The sequence below is a fragment of the Aspergillus pseudonomiae genome (assembly GCF_009193645.1).
Source record: "Aspergillus pseudonomiae strain CBS 119388 unplaced genomic scaffold BDV37scaffold_68, whole genome shotgun sequence".
Classification (NCBI taxonomy): domain Eukaryota; kingdom Fungi; phylum Ascomycota; class Eurotiomycetes; order Eurotiales; family Aspergillaceae; genus Aspergillus; species Aspergillus pseudonomiae.
The window spans coordinates 151,095-168,631 of record NW_022476060.1 but is presented as its reverse complement, the minus strand read 5'-3'; the positions used below and the strand labels follow the sequence as shown (position 1 = coordinate 168,631).

At 47.9% G+C, this 17,537-nt stretch overlaps 5 protein-coding genes across 5 annotated transcripts; 3 read left to right on the top strand and 2 right to left on the bottom strand.

Moving 5' to 3' along the window:
* Positions 1-6,805: 6,805 nt before the first annotated feature.
* BDV37DRAFT_187844 (alpha/beta hydrolase) lies at positions 6,806-8,355 on the bottom strand. The gene is made up of 2 exons (XM_032079603.1): positions 7,559-8,355; positions 6,806-7,483 (listed from the first exon to the last, which is right to left on the bottom strand). Exons 1-2 carry the CDS (start codon positions 7,963-7,965, stop codon positions 6,877-6,879), a joined length of 1,014 nt encoding a protein of 337 aa, XP_031938470.1. The 5' UTR covers positions 7,966-8,355; the 3' UTR covers positions 6,806-6,876.
* Positions 8,356-8,562: 207 nt separating this feature from the next.
* On the top strand, positions 8,563-9,105 carry BDV37DRAFT_285992 (putative L-PSP endoribonuclease family protein Brt1; the record flags this gene model as incomplete). Its single annotated transcript, XM_032087836.1, has 3 exons — positions 8,563-8,724; positions 8,792-8,949; positions 9,039-9,105. The coding sequence occupies 3 exons, from the start codon at positions 8,563-8,565 to the stop codon at positions 9,103-9,105; spliced, it is 387 nt and encodes a 128-aa protein (XP_031938469.1).
* Positions 9,106-9,329: 224 nt separating this feature from the next.
* Positions 9,330-11,411, bottom strand: fetC (putative ferrooxidoreductase Fet3; the record flags this gene model as incomplete). Its single annotated transcript, XM_032085136.1, has 6 exons — positions 9,330-9,375; positions 9,480-9,780; positions 9,833-10,182; positions 10,240-10,460; positions 10,518-11,012; positions 11,070-11,411. 6 exons carry the CDS (start codon positions 11,409-11,411, stop codon positions 9,330-9,332), a joined length of 1,755 nt encoding a protein of 584 aa, XP_031938468.1.
* A 549-nt stretch (positions 11,412-11,960) lies between these two features.
* On the top strand, positions 11,961-13,741 carry BDV37DRAFT_187798 (FTR1 family protein). The gene is made up of 4 exons (XM_032079602.1): positions 11,961-12,286; positions 12,356-12,480; positions 12,540-12,985; positions 13,058-13,741. Exons 1-4 carry the CDS (start codon positions 12,259-12,261, stop codon positions 13,572-13,574), a joined length of 1,116 nt encoding a protein of 371 aa, XP_031938467.1. The 5' UTR covers positions 11,961-12,258; the 3' UTR covers positions 13,575-13,741.
* Positions 13,742-14,754: 1,013 nt separating this feature from the next.
* On the top strand, positions 14,755-16,666 carry BDV37DRAFT_273913 (uncharacterized protein; the record flags this gene model as incomplete). The annotated part of the gene is made up of 3 exons (XM_032085135.1): positions 14,755-14,934; positions 14,989-15,249; positions 15,998-16,666. The coding sequence occupies 3 exons, from the start codon at positions 14,755-14,757 to the stop codon at positions 16,664-16,666; spliced, it is 1,110 nt and encodes a 369-aa protein (XP_031938466.1).
* Positions 16,667-17,537: the final 871 nt, after the last annotated feature.

The window sequence follows — 17,537 nt, the reverse complement described above, 5'->3', positions numbered from 1 at the left end:
GTTCGATGTATGTACAGTACCCTGAAATGGACGCTTCAAATATACACCATGTTTCTATACCAGCGGTGACCCTGGGGCATCTGTTCAATAAAGATCAACCTATGATCCCTTTGGCCCTCATACTAGTAAACAATGGTGACCCCACCGCTCCCACCGCCTTTGTATCAAATACAGTTTTGGTTCTGTCGGATCGTCCCGGCTTGGCCGAGAGCTTGTTGGTATTGTACCAGGTTCCTGTAATAATTCCCGGTAACGAGACATTCGATTTTATTGTGATCATGAGATACAAAAAGGAGGGACTAAGGCTTGGACACAGGAGAAAGCCAGTTCAAAGAATGAAAATAATCAACAGACGTCTTCCATTCCGGTACATAACATATAAACATTACTTGGTCATTTGACTAGCTTAATGAATGACATGCTTTGGATAAAGCATGTGGGGAAAGTAAGAAATGGAACAAGAAATAAAATTCAATAAGAGGGGTAATTAGAAGTGAAAAGTAAATCGAATGCATTGGCCATGGTCATAGAAGCGGAAGGCTTCACATCGAAAGGAATACAGCCAAAATAAGAGCGACGAAAGTAGCAACTCCGTGGCCTAGTCTAGCAGGCTGCGATGCAGCACCCGTGAAGATGGGTGACACATTATCCTGCGTCTCGTTGGGAGCCACAGGAACTCGAGATTCACTAGTCGAGGGTCTGGCAGCCAAGGTTGAGGATGACGGATGCGCACGGCCTGTTCCAACAATCACAGAAGAAGTCCTTGAAAGGTTCTGGCTGTGACTAGTGACAGTATTTGTAACTACGGGGTTAAGGGAGCTTTCATGTCCGGATGGGCTGCTAGTCTGCTCGACAGTGGTGGCGCTGACAGGGTTGGTGGATTTAGAGCCAGCTCCCGCGGCAGGAACAGTAATTGTCAATGTAGTTGGCGTTGATGCACATTCTGTACAGATAGTAACTGTTGTGGTCCAATCCTCAGCAGGTGGAACATTGGTGGTCTGCTGTGCTGGCACAATGATAGGTGGAGCAGTTGTAGTAGTCATGGGCAGAGTAAGTGTCACCGTAGTTGGTGTTGGCGCACAATGTGTACAGACAGTCACAGTTGAGGTCCAGCCCTCAGGGGGAGTAGAGATAGCGGTCTGGGACCCAGGTCCAGAGGGAAGGTTCGTAGCTGTAGCGGTTGCGGATACTGTTCCAGGGCAGTATGTCGTGGTATAAGTCGTGGTGATCGTCGTGAACCCCGTGGGACAGATATCAACGTACGAGGTGACGATAACAGTCGTGACAGTGAGAGGCTCCGAGGTAATACCTGTAGGTGTGACGGTAGGAGTCGCTATTCCGGAAGTAATCGTACTCGTAAATGTTGCGTTTCCGTTGTCCGGTCCCGTGCCCGCCGATGTGGCTGCGTGGGTCGACGAGGAGGCAGTAGTACTATGGGAGGTATGCGACTGGGTAAGGCTGGATTGACCTGTTTGGTCTGAACTGGTAGTGGAAGTGCTTGAGGAGTTTGAAGTAGGAGTAGTAGATGGTGCAGCTACAGTGGAGGGTGCCGGAATACCAGTTGAATTGGACGTTGTCGACACATCCGTCTTAGTAGGCGAGTGGTTTTCGGAAACCGTTGCTGAGCTTGACAGACCTGGGCCCCCGGAAGTGGCCGGCGGGGGGGAAGGAACTGGAGTGCTCGACGAGGTAAGCTCCCCGGAAGAAACGGTGTTCCCAGAATGAATGGGTGTTCCGGAAGGCATTGGCGAAATCGTCTCTGTCAGAATGGCCGAGGCAGATGGTGTCCCTGGGGAAACTGATGAGCTCGATATCGTCAGGGTCCCGGATGTTAGCGAAGACATAGAGCTGATAGGCGAGCTCGAGTGACTGGCAGTGGCAGATGCAGATTGTGTACTGGATGTGCCCGGGGTAGACGACCAACGAGGGACGCTAGGCGTTGACGTAGTTGCAGATCTGGCTGGGGTACTTGATTGGGCAATTATGCTTGATGATGACGGGGGTCTTGACTGAATAAGGGTGCTTGAATGAACTAGTGTGCTCGATGCAGTAGCAGTGTTTGAGTGAGGCGGGGCACTGGACTGGACAGTACTTCTTGATATAATAGGAGTACTAGAGTGAATGAGAGTGCTAGACCGGAGAGGAATGCTGGACACAATAGGGGTGCTTGAGTGAGCTGAAATGCTGGACCGTGCTGGAGTACTGGACCGTGCTGGAGTGCTTGACTGAGCAGGTGTGCTTGACTGAGCAGGTGTGCTTGACTGAGCAGGTGTGCTTGACTGAGCAGGTGTGCTTGACTGAGCAGGTGTGCTAGACTGAGCAGGTGTGCTAGACTGAGCAGGTGTGCTAGACTGAACAGGTGTGCTAGACTGGATAGCACTGCTTGACGCAATAGGAGTGCTTGAACGAATTAGAGTACTAGACCGGACAGGCGTGCTGGACCGAGTAGGGCTGCTGGACACAATAAGAGTGCTCGATTGGACAGGTGTGCTAGAATGAATGGGAGTACTTGATGCGATAGGAAAGCTAGAATGGCCAGGTGTGCTAGACGTCAATGGGGTTGAAGAAGCGGCTAGCGAGCTGGACTGAGCAGGAGTGCTTGACAGCGTTGGTATTCCAGAAATGACTGGAGTACTCGACCGAATGAGAGTGCTTGATGCGATAGCGGAGCTAGAAGGGGACCTCGTCGGAGCGGGAGGCGTAGGATCCAGTTCAGTCAGGATTCTCTTCATGTTGTCTGCGTAGCTAGTCCCGTTGATCTTGTTCCGGTCAGACTGGGTCGCTTCCCAAACCATGATACCTCCGAATGTATCAGGATAAAGCCTCATGTATTTTTTGACCAAAGGCTCGACCTCATCAGGAGTCAAGTAGTACCCATCAAGCGCCGCAGCTTCACTGCCAGGCAGGCCGACGAAGAGCTTTGCAGCTGGGTTCCCGCCAGACTTGATGATATCGACCCAGGCGTCAAAGTTGAAACCCTCCCCAGTAACGAAATTACGAGCAGAGCAATCATCGTTATTGTAAAATTGCACCCAGACAAAGTCAAATGCGGATGTTGCAATGGCGAGGCTCAGTTGCTTATCAGGTATATGGCATTGAGGGGACCCAGACAGGTAGAACTTCCGATCAGGTTTTTGGGCAAAAAGCTCACGAAAGCGAGTGACCATAGCTCCGTACCCTGAGATTAGTTAGTCTTTGAAACTTATTCAAAGGAACCTCAGAGGCACGCGCATATTATAACATACCAAAACCACCGTTGTGCTCTATATCGAAGTCAAACCCATCGACGGATACGTTGCCAAACGGACGGGGACCGCCCCATGCCACCCAAGTATCGTCCACGGGACCAAAGGATGCCCAGAGAAATTCGGCAAATCCAATAGCACTCTCTGTTGAGAGGAGTTCCTGATTGTCGGGGGTAGAACCTCCTATGGACAATAGAACCTTTTTGCCGGCTGCCTGGCAGATGGGGATATCTTCCATGATCTGATGGCAGCCTGAGAGCAAGTCGGTCTTGATCCCGCCAATCTCGTAGGTCAGTCCATCACATTGGTTGCCAAAGTTACTGCCAGGCCAATTGGCAGGGCTCTGATCAGGAAATCCATTGACAAATCCAATGTTGATGATATCTAGTGCCGACTCTTGACAGAAATGGCTGAGGCGCGGCTGGTTAGCCCCTTGGCCCTATAGATGGTCAGTGAATGCTACGCTGGAGATATTCTCAGCTTAGATTTAAGTACATAGTAGACTGCAACATTGGACTTCGACTGGGCGTCGAAGGCATGCACCAAAGGAGAGACGGCTGAGACTGCCGTAGCGACGGCGAGGCTTTTGATGAATACCATTATTTAAAAGGAGTGACTACCGGTCAGGCTAATAGCCAGTGGAGGCTATCAAATGAGCGTGGAATATAACAACGAAGGGACGCAGACAAACATCTGCTAGGAGGGTTGGTTGCCGCGAGCAAAGCCACAGAACTAACTGTAGAGGATTCATGGATGAGGAGGACGACTATATACGTAAATGCTCAGGGGAACCGGCAAGCAGCCAATCTCCCAACGTCTAGTCACCATTTGCATGGTAGTACCAGAACAGAGTGTCCAAGGATGAGTACTCGGCAAATCAGGAAATGGACATGACTCCAGGCCTTAGCGGACTCGATAGGTGAATGGCAGCATTTCCCATTGCAGTAAAAAGAATGTGCTAGTGAGCAACTCGATATTAAAGCGCTAACTACTTCGAACCATGGAAAGCCCTGAGTGGCTCCAGAGAGAGGAGCAAGATGCACACCGGAAATTGCCGTCGAATAGTGAACTCACGTTGATTCGAGGGGACGGTCATAGTTCCGCTGAAGAGCCGCATTAACAGGGACTAAATTTTCTCAGGCCGGTCAGTCATCGGGCCTATATTAGGCAGACGAGGGGCCAAACCAGGCATACAACGGAGTGGAACTGACATCTCTCCTTGAAAAGATCTAGAGCTGCGGGAGATAAGGAACACTTCTACTAATCGTAACATGATATGAAATGAAAGAGATCAGTGATGCGTGCACCCTGTGGCCACATGGTTGGATACATTCGAGTAGTAGTAAAAGTAGTTCGTACAGGACTAGTAGTGGCAAGACAGACGTTGAGTTGCAGTGGCAGGGAAGTTCGGCCCGGTATTCATTGACCATGATGGTGTATCACGGACCTACTCCGGAATACAGTAGGCGAAGCTACTCACGGAGTAGACTAACTACTAGTGGCAGGTAAAGAGCCTGAGGTTCCATGGGTCATACTGAAACTAGTCTAGCGGATAGTTGGCACTCGCCTGATCGGGCCTAGTCGACCACCGGGACTTCTCCCCACTCCTCAGGCACTCCAATCAACATGACCAGATTCTTGCCCTGGGCTGATGTCAGGTGGCATGCCAACCCAGTTTTCATGAGCTCAAATAAATCCCCTATTGGTGCCGTGGGGGGAAGAAAAAAAAACTTAACATCGAGGCTAACTTCATGAGAGTCAATTGATTGCCGGTCCTTGTCCGGAACCACGACCGGATCATCGAGATCGACAGAATCTACACGGTTTATCTGCCAAGCGTACCTGACACAACAACCAAATATGGTTGGCATGGTGCCATAAAGACAGCCACAGTCTGATTTCAGTATATAAACATATATCAAAGCGTAGCTGAGACTACTGATAACGGGTTATTTTGAAGGTGGGAAAGGTTACATCCGCTATCCGGTTTCTTTGCCTCACGCTATCGACTAGGAGCAAAAAGAGGCGTTCATTGACTTCCTTAGTCCGACTCGAATGACCGAAATTTCGACTCCATTAGCACACTGGTCCATTGGGAAAAGGTGGGCTCACTAGTGGAGGAGATGGTGGAGGTATGAACGAGCCCACCGTTCGTATTTGAGAAACAAACAATGAGCCCACAAAGTAGGAATGTGAAGGCTTAACCGCTTAGGTAGACGACATTGGAGAGACTATCATAAGTTTCCACTCCCCAACCTAGTAGAGATTAATTTCGTCTGGCCGTGGGCTCCATAATCCATTGTTCTCCGTCGAAGAGCCTCACCGGTCTCATTAATGCAACAATGCTTCTATAGCACCTTGCCGATTTAGGCAATGGTAATCTAACCTCGGTGGATCACAGCTTGATTTAATAGAATCCGTTCGGTTAAAGGGAATAGACTGCATCTAGTAGTAAGATGTGGCTTTTGTAATGCCCTATCATTCGAAACAGTGTTTGTCTAACCCTTCCGTAATCTACGATTTAAACGTAAATTGTGAGAAACGTGCGTTGCATAACAATATATTCATATGAGTTATCATTCTCCTCCCGAAATCCATTTATCACTCATCGGCTTTATTCGGCATTATGACATGGAAAGGGGATGATTTCAGCGGACCAGGACCACACTAGTAGCTAGCCCTATCTTCGGGGGGAGGCGCAGTCGATTTGATGGGAAAGAAGTTCACTTGCCCTTTGCACTTTGGTTCCTTTGTGTGTACTAATTTCTGTTGTTCACCACATTATGCTCGAACGGGCTCTCATCCTTCATTTCTCTATTGCTTGGGTTGAGGTGTTCAGAATTGTATCTTGCAAACCAAAGGAAACTCAATAAATACAGTGAGTCAGTTTGATTCTCTAACCCCTTTCCTTTAATTTCCAATTTTTCTTTCCTTTTGTAAGGTAGAAAAGCCCGATCAAGTGAAGATTCTACAAGAATATTCTCCAGTTCACTACTATTACTGGTGAAGTATAAAACTGAACTTCAGCCTACGTCAAGTATATAGAGAATCTGGGAGACATAGTCTGAAAGCCCATGGATTCAACTCGACGGTCTAGATCCGAACATAGGAACATGACCACCTACCTCATGGTAACCTCATGAGGTCATCGGGGCGTTAGCTGGTATATTATACGAACTGCGAAGCTTTGTAAGAATTACAGATACACCTGGCGCACATCCTCTGAGTTTTATGCGAGAAATTTGGGGCTCAATGCCACGAGCTCTGCTCACCGGATTAGTGTCTATAGTTTTCATAAAAGCTGACCTCTAATGCGTGATAATACAAGCAGTCAGAAATGTTGATAACTAGTTATTTACTTGGGAGCTGCTAATGATAGGTAGAGCTGCCCGTCTAATACCTCAGGATTTAGGAGTAATAACTGGCGGAATTCTATTATTTTCATTTCGGTTCAACTATTTTGACCTTCTTCTTATGAGCGAACTTGATGGAGCCTTGATATGCTGAGAAAGCGGTAGCTCTATAGTAATGTATATCCTTTAGAATTACGGAGAGGAAGTGTTTTGTGGATGCTAGTTCCATCGATTGCAAATGCAGTGACCATGGTGTACATTTACTCTAGAATATGCAACTAAGACCAAAAAACCTCTTTCAACAGGTCACACATCAAAGTAATCGATCTCTTCCCTTCTTTTAGCGCCTTATCCATCGCCAAGAATGGATGCGGCATGCCTTTCATCACCTGTAAATCCACCTTGACCCCAGCTTTCTTCAGTTTCTCCGCATACTGCTCTCCCTCCACTCGGAGCACATCCAACTCGCCGACCATGACCAATGCCTTCGGCAGCTTCGACCAATCGCCCTCGTAGAACAACGGGCTTGCTTCGGGATTGGTGCGATCCCCATGGTTGGGTAGATAGTGATCGCGGTACCAGATCATTTTGGCAGCTGGAAGGGCCGGCGTGTGCTCGTACAGTCTGTAGGATTCGTTGTTCTGAACCGTTGCTGTGTTATCTGTGACTGGAACAGAGAGGAGCTGGGCGAGGAAATGGACGGGTGGGGAAAGCGTTAGGGCCTTGTGGGTGATGATTGAGGCTAGATTTCCGCCCGCCGAGGAGCCACCGGTCGCCATTTTAGATGTGTTAATAGAGAGTCGTGAGCGCCCGTCGGAAATCAGCCAGAGAAGAGATTCCCAACAGTCATGGACGGCTGCGGGAAAGGGATTCTCTGGGGCGAGCCTACTTGCATTATTAGCATGAGTAATTCAGGCCCAGTACGAGATGCGATAGTGAGCTTGGTGTATATATATATACCTGTAATCAACGGTGACTACGACGCAGTTTCCCCTCACGCATAGATTTGTGCAAACCGGATTCTCCGTGTTGATATTACCCAAAACCCATCCGCCCCCATGGAAATACAGCATCACTGGCCACCCTCCGTTTGGTGTCTCCCCAGCTGGGGTGAATGCGCGCAACAGGATTTCTGGACCTTCTGTCGCGCGTCGCTTGATCGTGATATCCTCTGTCTTTCCGACCTCGAGGAGCGGACCCCCGCCGGGGATTAGAACCCCGCTTGTTCGGGAGGCTTCGACGGGTTGGAGATGGACTTGCTGCTGGTTGATGACATACTTGTTATAGAAGGAAATATATTCGGGATCCAAGAGGTCCTTCACAGAAGGATGGAGAGGGTAAGGGGGCTGAAGCGTTGAGATTGACATATTGTGTAGGTAGCTTAGTATTGTGCCGCTGGGGGTGCAACTTCAGAGTGAATGGATTTCTGAGTCAATGGAAATTCGGCGTCCTTTTGTTTGCCTTCTTACGTATCAGCCTCCGCACCTCCTCACGCAGATCGTTACATTCCAGAATTGATGGTTGCATTCCGACGCAAGGGACGTGGGGGTTTCCATGCCAATATCCTGATAGGGATTGAGTTTGAGCCCTTGAAGATACGTGCATTCTCACGATCATGAATAGGATACTTAGCGATCTGAAGGATTCTCGGCATTTTCAGCCACTGATGGTGGAGGGAATCGAGGTGAAGTGGGGTTGGTTGGTATGTCATTGGCACACGAAGTCGACGTGGGGGTGGAGGATGGAGTATATCGTTGCTTTCCCCGCATGCGTAAAATCGTATGTATACCTATTTAATCAACTACTCCGTAGTCGAGGGAGCAACATGTAGTATTGAGCCCCCGAGCAATTTGCTACCACACCTACATAATAGGTTCTTCTTTTCTCTCTTCTCTATCATTATCTCCCGTGCTCCTCAACTACGTATCAGTTTAACCCACCAAACCTTCAAACCCTATATCAACATGGCCACCAAAACTCCGATCCTGACCGACAAAGCCCCCAAGCCCCTCCCCGGTATCTACTCTCAAGCCATCGTCTCTAATGGTGTCGTTTATTGCTCCGGCGCAGTCGCTATGGACCCAGAAACCGGCAAGATCGTTGATGGGGACATCAAAACTCACACTGTATGTACCTAGCGTCCCCATAAGATTCACCTACATGATATCAGAGTAGAGGACTGAGCGACACCAGCACCAATGTATCAAGAACCTTTCCCATGTTCTCGAGGCCGCAGGTAGCGATATCACGAAGGTCCTCAAGGTGAATGTGTTCTTGTCTGATATGGATAACTTTGCCGAGATGAATTCCGTCTATATGCAGTACTGGGGTGATGTGAAGCCTTGTCGGACGTAAGTCTCCTCTTGCTATCTTGACCTCTGTGGTTCTTATGTGAACTGGGAATCTATTAGCAAAGTTCTTGTTGCTGACACCTTAGTAGATGTGTGGCAGTTAAGACCCTACCCTTGAATACGGATGTGGAGATTGAGTGTATTGCTGCTGTGTAAACTAGGTTCTCCCGCTTGGGTAAACCAGAGAGCCAGTATCCATGGCTATGACACTATTATTCATATTGTTTAGGTCAAAAGAGATAAAATGTAAATTACATACGCTCGGTCTGTGCCTCTCCAAGTGTAGTTGATATGTGAACCACAGTATAATGGATGTAGTAATGGAAATCTCAATCATACTTGATATATAGTTTATTTAATTACTATTTTCTTCCCTTGTCTCATCGGTTGGGCGATTGTTTCACTGTAATCGGTGCCATGCCATACCTAGTATACCCGTCAGTACACAGCAGCTACTCCATGAAAGACAACAAGTGAAAGAACGCCGATACAAAGGCTTGAGAAAAATATAATATGGAAAATACACATACCAGACAATACTTATTAAACCTAGAATTGCGGCAATGCAGCTGAAAACCAAGGCCACAATGCCTCGCGCAGTAAACCCGGCGGGCAGTGGAGGAACCGAGGTGTTCGCCCCAGTCAGATCGTAAAAGTCTTTTGTGTTTCCTGCTGCATTGCCCTCTTTCAAGGTATTACTTGCATCGCATGCCTGCCAGTGGTCGTCTGGAATTGTAAGTGTCTGTTGCAGATCTAATGGCGCTTCAATCAGGACGACCGCGAGGCCGGCGTCCATGTGCCATTCGATGTGACAGTGAAAGATCCATACACCTGTCAGCGATTAGCTATCAGCTGGCGAATCTAAATGGGAATCGGAAGTCACCTGGATTATCCGCTCGGAATCGGATAACAAAGTGCCCTGTCGGCTTCACGTATATAGTATCCCTTCGCATCGGGACTGACGGGAAAGCAGGATGGTTGTTGGCATCATAGTGACCTACGTCTTCATCGCTGCGAGCGACGACTTGGAAATTATGACCATGAAGATGGAAAGGATGTTTTCCCGTGTCGTCGTTGTTCAGGACAAGGTCAATGATATCGCCTTTATTCAGGATGAAGGCGTTGGTATTGTAACCGTATACAGTGGAATTTGTGGCAGCTGAACCGGTGGATAAAGCCGTGTAAAGCGTTGGCACTTTAGGCATAACATATGTTATACCATTGAAGAAGGCACTGTACCTCGTTAGAGAATGAAAAGTGACTAATTATATGGAGTGATTGTATACTTACTAATTAGCACCGTCTCCCAGATTATCCATGGAAAGATCGAGAGTGACTGTGTAGTCAGGGTCGCCCAATAGTTTCTCACCATCGGCAGGGACAAGTCCGAAGTCATCGTATGGATCGAATGATGAAATATCAGCCGGACCCGGTCTTTCAGCCTTGTCGTCGTAGACTAGCCATCCCGTAACGTTGTAGTTCAGAGTCGGAGGGAGTGCATCGAAGAGGTCCTACCAAGTGATAAGAACCTGAGTAATGAATGAAAAAATGAATGAATTGAGCCCTACCGTGTCCATACTTCCCACCATAGCGTAGTTCTTGCTTGTGTCATTTTTCATTGTCACCAAGAAACTGTAGCGTTGCGCTGCTGTAATGTAGATCATACTGGCTTCAGCTGGTTCAGTCCATACGCCATCGACCTCCACAATTTTCATGGTATGGCCCTCAATCCAGAAATACTGGCTTGCGAAGGCCGCCACATTGACTAAACGAAATAGGTAAGTCTTCCCTGGCTCAACAGCTACGGTCAAGTTCTGAGTATCATTCATGAGTGCAGACTTTGGGACAGGCTCTGCTCCAGTAGGATTTGTAACACTGATAAACTGCTTCAGCAGTGTCGGCATGGGGTCATGATACCACTCTGATAGAGTAATCACACGCTCCTCATCATACTGGTCAGAATAGGGCTCATCAGGACCCTTGATCACTAGAGCCTGCCGTAGGCCATCTGGGTACTGGCCACGAGCATGTGAGTGGTACCAATAGGTGCCCGTTTGATTTACCTGCGCCTCCAGTCAAACCGAGGGCTCACAACAGCTTGTACAATTGAAGCGACTCACAGTGAAGTTGTAAACGAATGTGGACCCCGGGGCAATGTCACACTGTGTTATACTCGGAGCACCATCCATATGGGTGGTTCCATTCTGGAAAAAGCCATGCCAATGTATGCTGGTAGATTCATTGCCCAATGCATTGTATACCTTTGCAATCACTCGATCGCCGAGGGTGAAATTGAGCACCGGAAGGGGCCATTGGCCATTAATACCAATCACAAGACGTTCTTGCAAGCCATCTGGATTGGCCGATACCCAAGTGATGTTCCATTCATAATTGAGGGTCTCGGCACTCACTGAGAGAATGTGGACAAGGAAACCCACCAACCAGAAAAGCCCTAGTGTCATGATAAGGGAGCAAACAGCGCACACACTTGGGAGATGGAATGCTCGCAAGCAGTTAGAAATAAGGATTAAGAGAGAACAAAATGGAGGCTCCTCTCCTCCGTTTGAAATCTCTCCCGTATTTTATCCCAACTGTGTGGGCACCTGGTAGTGGGATGGTCCCGGGGAGCATGGTCAACCCTCATACGCAGGGATGATCACTGGTAATAAATGAATGGTCCATGGAACCCTGAGCGCATATTATCGTCTTAGTGTCTTTCCTTCCTCCACCTCAAATGGGGCCACTCAAGAGTCAATGGAAAGCCAAGTGATGATCGGACACGGCTTAGCGGAAGCTTAACCCGTGCTACCTCGTAAAACTAGTAACTGCTAAAGGGTCCAGATTCTTGCTGATCCCACTTTATCTGATCCTGTCCTCAGGCCATATCTCCCCCTCATGACCAATAGGGACATCTAAACGAGATGAAAATTTGCCTTTGCATTTACATTCGGTAATGATACGAGGATTCTAACCTATGGTCGAGCAAATAGTGGGGGTTGAGCGATCTCTCTGTCGCTGGCACCATGTTCTTTGACGCGGTCCTTTCAGTCACGAGTTCACGTCACGATTTTGACTTTTATAATTTCTTTTATCTTTTAATCAATCAATCAGATAATCTCTCCCCGAGTTATGCCGGTGGTGGCTTAAGTTCTTTCCTTGCGCCGCCCCCCGTCTCACAGTAATATTTTTATATTTTTATTTATCAATTGTTGTGCCGTTGTTTTATTATTTTTTTTTTCTGGACTCCTGTACGGAGTACATCTGTAGCCCTCTCTTATTCCCTTCTGAATCCCCCATCTTCTACTCAACATGACAACCGATGTATTTGCAGTTCCTAGTATGTGTTATTTCTTGCTATGGCCCGTCTGTTAGGAAGGGAATGCTTAGTTTGACTAACTTACCGAAGTATTCTTCATCTGCTTTCGAGAATGTGTTGAGACCAGCATCATCGTTTCTGTATTACTTGCCTTTATCAAGCAGACACTGGGGTCAGACACTGATGCCGTTACTCGCAAAAAGCTGATCAAACAGGTGACTGCCCTCTTCTCACTCCGTTCCCACCATATAGAGATAGTATTGACAACCAGTAGGTATGGTGGGGAGTTGCCGTCGGGCTATTTATATGCCTCTGTATTGGAGGTGGCATGATTGGGGCCTTCTACGGGTATGGCAAGGATCATTTTGCCAGTACAGAGGATCTATGGGAAGGTATCTTTGCTTTAGTCGCCGCCGTCATCATCACGGTCATGGGCGCAGCCCTTCTGCGGGTGAATAAATTGCAGGAGAAATGGCGTGTCAAGCTGGCCCAGGCATTAGAGGCAAAGCCTCAACCTCAAGGGAGAATGAAAGAAAAGATCAAGCAGTGGTCACAGAAGTACTTCATGTTTATCCTACCCTTTATCACGGTGCTTCGGGAGGGTCTGGAGGCAGTGGTGTTTATCGGAGGTGTTAGTCTCAGCTTCCCCGCAAGCGCGTTCCCTCTACCTGTGTTCACGGGAATCCTGGCTGGTGTGGTGGTTGGTTATATCATTTATCGGTGAGTGTGCTAATACAGATGACATTGAAATTGAACCCCAATGCTAATCGTAGTCTTCGCGATGTGTCATAGGGGCGGGAACCAAACCTCACTTCAAATATTCATGGTCATCTCGACATGTCTGCTTTACCTGGTCGCTGCTGGACTCCTGTCCCGAGGCGTCTGGTTCTTGGAGAACAACACTTGGAGCAACCTCATCGGTGGCGATGCCTCAGAAACAGGAGCTGGTCCTGGATCATATGACATCCGACAAAGCGTGTGGCATGTGAATTGCTGCAGTCCTTTGGTGAATGGCGGCGGGGGATGGGGAATCTTTAATGCCATCCTTGGATGGCAAAACTCTGCCACCTATGGTTCGGTCATCTCATATAATCTCTACTGGCTTGTTGTTATTGTGTGGTTCGTGATGATGCGGTATCGCGAACAGCAGGGGCGTTGGCTATTGATCGACCCCTTGGTCCGCCGACTAAAGACCCGGAAGGCTGATGGGTGCGTGGAAAACGTCGAAAGCACAGCAGCTGTTGGCGTATTGTCGAACAATAAAGCATCGGGGAATGGGGTTATGCAACTACAAGCCACGGAGGTCTAATATGGCTTGCGTCTACCAGTGCGAATAGATGTATTGTGTAGACAGATGTCTGTATTCAATGTGAGAGAGAACATCGAGCAACATCCCTTAATTCCCTCGTGAGACCAGCTGTTCGCAATCTTCCCATAACTTTCTAAAGTGTGTCTCAAACTGTATCTCTAGATAATCTTGGTTTCGTGGACACGGCCCGGGTCTACCAATGATTTAGTACGACTTTCGAAAGACCCATGGATATTCTCGCGTCTATTGCACCCTTCATACTTAGATCCAAGACATCAACAGATCTGAAGTAGCCATCGCCACATAGTCCATCCTACGAAGGAGACGCCCTGTATGTTGGGCGTGTCTCTTGGAGGGGGTTTCTGGATCACGTGGAGTCACACACTCTCCCTTGTCACGACTCTCCTCTATACTTTTTTAACCCTCCCGCCTCCCTTCATTGCAAAAGCCCTTCTCCCTGGAACATTTACATCCCACGATACCAATATTCCAAGCTATTGATTCTCCTACATTCTAGCAATGTATATGTCTCAATAATCTTTCTCTTGTATCTCAACAGTCCTAATCGTGCCAACACCACGCGATCGCCCCTTGGAATGCGCCCCGTAACCCAGTTCAAGGAAGATGAATAGTGTCGATGGGATAGTCCGATACTTGATTCTATGAAAACATGATGACTAACGTCTTTTGTACAGATAGGGATCAATGATTGACTTTGCTGACACCCCTGATACCGTCAATGTTAGTGCTGAGGTTAAAAAGGCTGTCTAGTTTACATTCCTCGGAATGACGTCCCAGGCAAGATGCAGGCCCTACTATTTCGCCTTCTGCATGCTCTCTGTTCCAGGCCTCCTGCCAATGCATTCCAACCCCTCATACTGACACACTTTATCCGCGTTGACGCGCCCAAGTCATGGATTATTTTCGCATTTAGTCCCTGAGGGGCCCTTCACTTTTGCTTCGTATTTCTAGAGATACATACAATTGCAGCCTCAGAAAGAGGAACATCCAATACTATCGATTCGGAATCATCCTTCCTGTTCTTAGCTTTTATCTTCCTTCTCAAGTAGCCCTGACTGTTCATATACACTCCGTCATCATTTACCGTGGATGCTCATCGGGTACACTTGCGGGGGCTGTGACACAGCTTGCTTCATTTGTTAAACCGGCGAAATTCACCATGACCAATGGGCAGATTGCCTCGAGAAGAGGAGGGTCTTGGACAAAGGTCGCCATTTTTATCTCTCTCTATGTCTTGCTTCTGGAATCCGTCATTGAGTGGGCTCTTGTACTCTATCTCTATGGAAATGGACGTGTCGACCGAAAAATGACGCCGAGCTTGATCCTTGCTCTAGTAGCTGTCAGTGCACCCCCCAAAGAAGTCTGCCCATATGTTACTGACTATTATTTCCAGTCTTTTCTCACTGTACCACTTGTCGTTCTTCATAGCCTTCTCGCATGGCAGTATAACAAAGTCCCAGGCTTTGGAGGCCAGAAGACAATGCTGCGTGCCGCCTGCACTTATCTCCTGCGAGTGACAGTTATTATATGGCTAGCGGCTAGTGTGGCAGGCCTAGTAGTGATCTCACAGCAGGCATCCTGCCTCCCTGAAACTGCGAAGGGTAGCTTTTGGAATACTGGCGTCAGCTGCGCTCTTCATCGGGCTGCGGTCATAGTCTCAATAATATCGTTGTAAGTGATGAGACTAGTGTATTTACTGCTGCCCCTTGCTAAATCTTCTTACTAGCATTACTACTTGTCTATACTTCTGTTCGAGAGAGCTCTGCGAGCGTCCATATGATGTGTCAATCATGGGCGTATACAAAAAGCAGCCATCAGTCTGTGATGAAAGTATCTTCTCGAACTCAAGCCTTGAAAGCGATACTTTAAAAGATGGCATTCTCTATCTTTGTCCCGGGCCCAACACGACCTACGGCACTCGAGACCCATATTGGCCATCGTCCACCGATCATGCATTCGACAAACCTACCGTGCCCAATCTCCAATACCCTCTAACGATTCATCAAAAGCTGCCATTGAATCCGGACGTGAGCCCTAAATCGGAGAATGCCAGAACATTCTCAGGTTCGACGTTGACACACAACGGTACCCTAAGTAACACCAATATACATTCAATCTCACGTACACCTACTTTTGGAACCTCAGGAGCTATAAGCGAACGACGCATGCAAACTCCCATTGCAGAATTACCCAGTGGTCAAGAAGACCCATCGATTTCCAGTCATCAAAGACAAAAATCTTCCTTGTCGTCGCTTCGCAAATATCTTCCAAAAGCGTTCCCCCTATCATTGCCTTTATCAGCGGATCCGCAAATTCGCGCTCTCGCCCATTCTAATACATCTCGAGATGTTGAAAAGCAAACAGGAAACGTGATACTGAATAATACCTGTTATTCCGAGCAGAACCTCGCTTATGTCGAGGAGAAAGAGGGGGTGGCTTCTGCACCGGTCGATTCTGAAACCCGAAGGCCACCAAATAGTCAAGCTCCTCCTACAAGCACCCAGACTCGACCAACCTCCTCGAACTCATCTGATGCACCCGAGGTCGTGCTACCTGCGCCTTTCAAGGTACAGAGATCTAACACAACTCATACTGCACCGATTCCTCGCACCATCCATCGCCACCGACCGAGTTATACAATCGTCCCACCAAACCCATTGGCGTGGCACCCTGTTAATAGAGTTGCCAGCCACAGAGCCTCCGTGGTGGAGCCTGATAATCATATGCGTCATAACCGGGGACCTAAGGAACGACGACAAAGTCGGCATTATCAATTCGAGCAATCGCACGTACCCCGCCATACCAGAAGTTATCATCAACCGCATAGCCGGTACAACTACCGTGGCCGGTACGAACCACGTCGCATGTCCTCACAGTCTCGAAGGAGCGATATCGAAATTCACTATCCCAGCACGCGAAGGCCACGCAGCACTACATGCGGTGGACTCGGGCCTGCAGGAGCTCTGGACAGCATCCGAGAATCAGGCGCATCGGTGGATGAAACTCGGGACATTATTCCTAATGCCAACACATATCGTGGTGCCCATCGTACAAGTATGGCTGCATTATGATAGATAACACAGCCTGCAGGTCAGGCTAAAGCCAAAAGAAGGCAGAGGAGTTTTTACAGGCATACCCCGTGAAAACAAAGTGATAGGGACACGAACTTGTTAATCTTATGTCTTTTGAGTGGGCTACTTTCTTTTCTCCTGTCTAAATAACTAGCAATATACCGATATTAAGTGTTCATGTATTAGTTTATTCGAAGTCGATGATTATTAGGATGAGAGTTTATGAAATTAATTCTGACCTTGCTCGTGGTTTCGCCATCTTGTATTGCCTTCGGTCATGTCTAACGGATTTATAATATAAGGGCGAGATAAAACCGTAAAACCATACATTCCTCACCTCTTGTGTGCTTGGGGCTTTTTCTTTTGGTTGGTCATATAAACCCACGAGATTCATATGACGAAAGAGAAGATGAAAATAGTAACAAGAATTGATCTATTCATTCGATTGACCCTAAATTACACCACTCAAAGTTAATGTCCCCGAAGCCAAACTCCAGAGAAAGCCCTCTTGTACAATAGAGAAACCAGCAAATTTATAGATATCCCATACACAATCCCAGGACCGGGAACTCCGAAAGATACAACCAGAAACCACCTAAAACAAAGCGCCACGCCGATTCCGTTTATGCCTTCTTCCTTCCATTCTTCTTCACGTACGCATACTGGTACGGCTGTGTCGGCCGGCCCTTATCATCGAAGTTCACTTTATTCTCTCCAAGCTCTTTCTGGCCCACAGTGTACAGAAAAGCTTTGCCGAATTGGTCGCGTTGACGGAGGGCAGAATCAACACGGTCTGCCCACACTTTCTCGCGGCTCTCGACGGACCGAGCGATTTTCCTATCAAGTGCTGCGGCTGTTTCGTCTTTGACTT